Source organism: Cannabis sativa, chromosome 6 (assembly GCF_029168945.1).
Source record: "Cannabis sativa cultivar Pink pepper isolate KNU-18-1 chromosome 6, ASM2916894v1, whole genome shotgun sequence".
NCBI lineage: Eukaryota > Viridiplantae > Streptophyta > Magnoliopsida > Rosales > Cannabaceae > Cannabis > Cannabis sativa.
This window is the reverse complement of record NC_083606.1, coordinates 71,487,892-71,492,318: the sequence shown is the minus strand read 5'-3', so window position 1 is coordinate 71,492,318 and position 4,427 is coordinate 71,487,892. Positions and strand designations below refer to the sequence as shown.

At 30.1% G+C, this 4,427-nt stretch overlaps 1 protein-coding gene across 1 annotated transcript; it reads left to right on the top strand.

The window, feature by feature from the left end:
• The first annotated feature begins 538 nt into the window (after positions 1–538).
• Positions 539–3,797, top strand: LOC133039009 (xanthohumol 4-O-methyltransferase-like). Its single transcript, XM_061117800.1, has 2 exons — positions 539–1,492; positions 3,269–3,797. The coding sequence occupies exons 1-2, from the start codon at positions 677–679 to the stop codon at positions 3,566–3,568; spliced, it is 1,116 nt and encodes a 371-aa protein (XP_060973783.1). The 5' UTR covers positions 539–676; the 3' UTR covers positions 3,569–3,797.
• Positions 3,798–4,427: the final 630 nt, after the last annotated feature.

Below are 4,427 nucleotides of genomic sequence, written 5' to 3'. Positions count from 1 at the left end.
TTTAGGTAATATTAATTAAGTATTATTAGTGTTATTTTTCTTTTTTTTTTTTTAAGCAATGAATAGTATTTCTCTTCACGTGTAAAAGAAAATATTATTTAATACTCTAAATTTATTTTATTAAATTAATATTATAACATTCAAAATAATAAAAGTATATTTGAATAAGTAGAGAAAATAAAGAAATAGATATATAAGATAATATAAAAATTTAAAACAAAAAAAAAATAAAGTAAGATTTTAATGATATAGTTTGAAGAATATACTAGCGTGTGTAGAGTGTCGACACAAGTGCCAAATAAAAGAAATGCTAAAAAGTACTGGTGGTGTTTAGTACTTTTTTACGTGTTAATATCGCTATTAGTTTAATTATGTATCGGGTTCTATAGATTTAATGTAGTAATTTTTAGAAAGTATTGCTAATTAATCGCAATGTGATACGTTTAAAAAATGCTAAACACTACTGGTACCCAATAACATTACTCACCAAAGAATTATGTAATTTTTCTTTCTTCCATAGCGAAAGGTAGTTTATTCAGTTGAGATGTGTATATATTATTAAAAAAAATTAAAGGAACACACTAACGAGATCTATAAATACATGCATGCAAACCATAACAAATAGAGAAAAAACAAAGAGTGCTTATTCCTAGAGAGAGAGGGGAAAGAAAAAACAATGGCTGCTGCAGTGAAAGGAGCAATACTAGCAATAGACAACGAAGCAAGTTTCCAAGATCAAGCAGAGATCTGGAAATACATGCTCAACTTCGGAGACTCCATGGCGCTAAAATGCGCCGTGGAGCTCAGACTCCCCGACATTCTCCACTCTGCAGACGGCCCAATGACACTCTCAGAAATCGCTGCCGCAATCCCTGACGCGCCGTCCCCACAAGCGTCACACCTCTTCAGAGTCCTGCGTCTCCTCGTGCGTCGCAAAATTTTCACTTCCCAAGAAGACAAAGTGTCAGGTGAAACCCTTTACGGGCCCACAAAGCTCTCGAGCTGGCTCCTCCACGAGCCAGCTCCAACATCTGACTCAGATGCCTCAATCATGACACTGGCTCCCATGTTAATTAGTGAAAACCACCCGTGGCACGCAAACCCGTGGCACAAACTGAGCGAGTTCATCAGAGAAGGTGGACTCGCTCCGTTAGAGAAAGAACTCGGGTGCCTGCAGTTTGATTTCGCTGCGAAAAATCCTCTGTACAATAAATTGCTTAACAACGCGATGGCGTGCACGGCGCGAATTACAATAAGGACATTATTGAGTCATTGTGGTGATGATCTTTTCAATGGGATTGGATCTGTGGTTGATGTTGGTGGTGGGACTGGGAGATTTATTTCAGAAATAGTGAAATCATATCCTCATATTAAAGGGATTAATTTTGATAGGCCTCATGTGATTTCCACTGCTCCAGCTTATCCTGGTGTCACTCATGTTGGGGGTGACATGTTTCAACAAGTTCCTTCTGCTGATGCTGTTGTGGCCAAGGTAACCTCATACCTCGTTTTGAGCAGCTATTAAGTACTCTCAAGTATTTTCTAAACGTGTCGTCTTGCGATTAATTAGTGATATTCTTTAAAAGTTATTACATTAAATTATATGAGACCCGATACTTAATTAAACTAATAACAATATTAACACATAAAAGAGTCGTATTTCTCCCTCTTTTTACTATCTTATACTATCATACATTATACATATCACCTCTATATTTTAAAAAATAAAAAATAAAAAAATTAAGTCACTAAAAGTGAAAAAAATTATTTGTTAATTTTTTTTTTGGGGAAATATTAGTAGCTATTTTCTGTGTGTGTAAATGATCTGTAGTATTAAATAAAAAGTGAAAAAACTAACTATGCTGTGTTGTCTTGTCACCAAGCCAATAAATGATCATATTATATTTTCTTTCATTTTTTCTTTTTTTGAAAAGTATAATTTTTTTTTTGAAAAAGTATACTTTCGTACATGAAAAAAATAATGATAGTAACCATTAACTGTTTTTTTTATTTGTGTCACAGACTACATGGGTCAATTTTGTTTTTTAGTGTTATTTTAAAATTTAGTTATGTTATTATTATTATTATTATTATTTATTTTTACGAAAAATTTGTAGAAGGTGAAAAAATATATATTTTAAAAAATATAGCAATAAAATAATGATAAATAAACAAAATTAATTTTTTTGCACCTAAAAGGTATCACTTGATAATATGTTAAAAACTCATGGCTAAAAGCTATCTTTATTAGTCTTAAAAAAGTAAAATTATATACTGTTACTAACAATTATAAAAAAAAAAATTTGAAGTGAGTAAAACAATTGCTTATTACTATAGTCTCCTTATTGTAGTAATATATATGGTAAAATTATAGTAGGGCCTAATAAAAGTTTCTTACCGATAAGAAATTTTTTTACAATTAATATCTTGTGGTTATTATGATGTACGATATATACTCATACTATAAGACTCTTTGTATACAATTAAAACTTTATACATATTATAATAATATTCAATGATATATTTATTTTAAAAAATGATATTAATAATTAAAAATTTTATTAATTTTTAATTAATTTTTACCGTTATTTCACAGTTGTTTTTTAGTTATTCCAATGTTGTTTTAATTGTTCAGTTTCGTTGTTTTACGATTGTTTTATAAAAAGACAGTATTTTTGTAAAAAAATTTGTGTGACAGTAAAATTAGGCTAATTAGTAATTTTTCCCCCGAACTTTGACATGTACTAAATCATGCCCCCTAAACTTTTTTGGCTGTTAAAAATTCCTCCTGAACTATTAAGATTGTTAGATTTAAGGACTTTTATCTAATTTTAGTAAAAAAATTCTAACATGGATGAAAGTTCAAGGAGCATGATTTATTACATATCAAAGTTTAAGGAGAATAATTTAGTAGATATCAAAGTCTAGGGAGCATGTTTTAGTGTACATAAACAATTACTGAAACAGTAAAATTGAATGAAATTAGACAAAATTCCTTAAATTTAACAATCTCAATAGTTCAGGGGAAATTTTTAACGGCAAAAAAATTTCAGAGGGCATAATTTAGTATATGTCAAATTTCAGGAGAAAAAATTGCTAATTAGCCGTAAAATTATAAACTTTTACTTAAAGTATTTTTGTGAAACTCCAAATATTTATGGTAGGCAGTATATAATTTTAGGAGTAATGATTGACACACACTTAAATCATACATACTTTTATACACAATAGTTGTATATTTAATTATTACATATTATAATTTGTGCAGTGGGTATTGCATGATTGGGGAGATGAACTATGTGTGAAGCTATTGAAGAATTGCAGAAAAGCAATCCCAGAAAAAGGTGGGAAAGTGATAATAGTTGACATAGTTGTTGAGGCTGATGGGAAAGGAGTGTTTGATGACACTGGTGTTGTCTTTGATGTTCTTATGCTTGCTCATAACACTGGTGGAAAAGAAAGAACTGAGAAAGAATGGAAATCTCTGTTGGACCAATCTGGTTTCCCTCGTTACAAAATCACCAAAATCCCTGCTTTGCAATCTGTCATTGAAGCCTATCCAAATTAATTAATTAATTAATCTAATATAATATATTCTTGATTATTAATCATATTCTCAAGAATAATGTATTTATGATGTTTAGTTAATTGTTGTTGTAAGTTTTAATTATATGCATATGGTTTGTATTGTTGTCTTAATATTGCAGTGTGTGGTGGCTTAGCTTCTTTATTTTTCATGTGTGTATGTTTGTGATTTAATAATGGGAAATTAATTAATTGATTGTTGTGACTACAAATTATATGATCATCAAATTTGTTGTTTTATCAAAGAGTATTAAAGAGCGGAATGCATTTGTCTATTGATTTCGAAACAAATTTGTCGAGTGTTGCAATCTTTTTTTTATCAAAATAGAATAATCTTTATTAATCAACAAGCAAATTACAACCAAACAAAGCCTTAACAACTAGCTACAAAAAGAAAGCTACAATAAGCCAATCTTCGTCAACAAATTCCTTTCCTCTACTTTCAAATTCTTAAAATAAAAATTGTTAAGTCTATATACTTTGTATCCCTTCTAATCATAACTACAATTTTTTCCACACTATAAGTAAATTTATTAAACACACAAGTATTTCTATTATGCCAAATATAAATAGATTGTTGTTGAAAAAATTGGTACAACAATCATGTTTTTGACATTCTTGTTCAGCTAGCTCTTCAGTCCAAGCACTCCACTCCTCTATCAACACAGGCCATTTATAGCCTATCCACCTATTAATACAATACAATTGTAGGTAAAAAAAATTAGTGAGCCAGGTTCTCATTAGACTACACACACAATAGATCAGACTCGAGCTGTAAAACTGCTGAAGATAATCCCAAGTGAGCAGCCTATCATTCATAACCAGCCAGCAAAATAAAACAG

Coding starts and splice junctions, on each gene's coding strand:
- LOC133039009 (XM_061117800.1), top strand. CDS start 677: ATGGCTGCTGCAGTGAAAGGAGCAATACTAGCAATAGACAACGAAGCA. Junction 1,493..3,268: donor CTGATGCTGTTGTGGCCAAG/GTAACCTCATAC, acceptor TAATTTGTGCAG/TGGGTATTGCATGATTGGGG.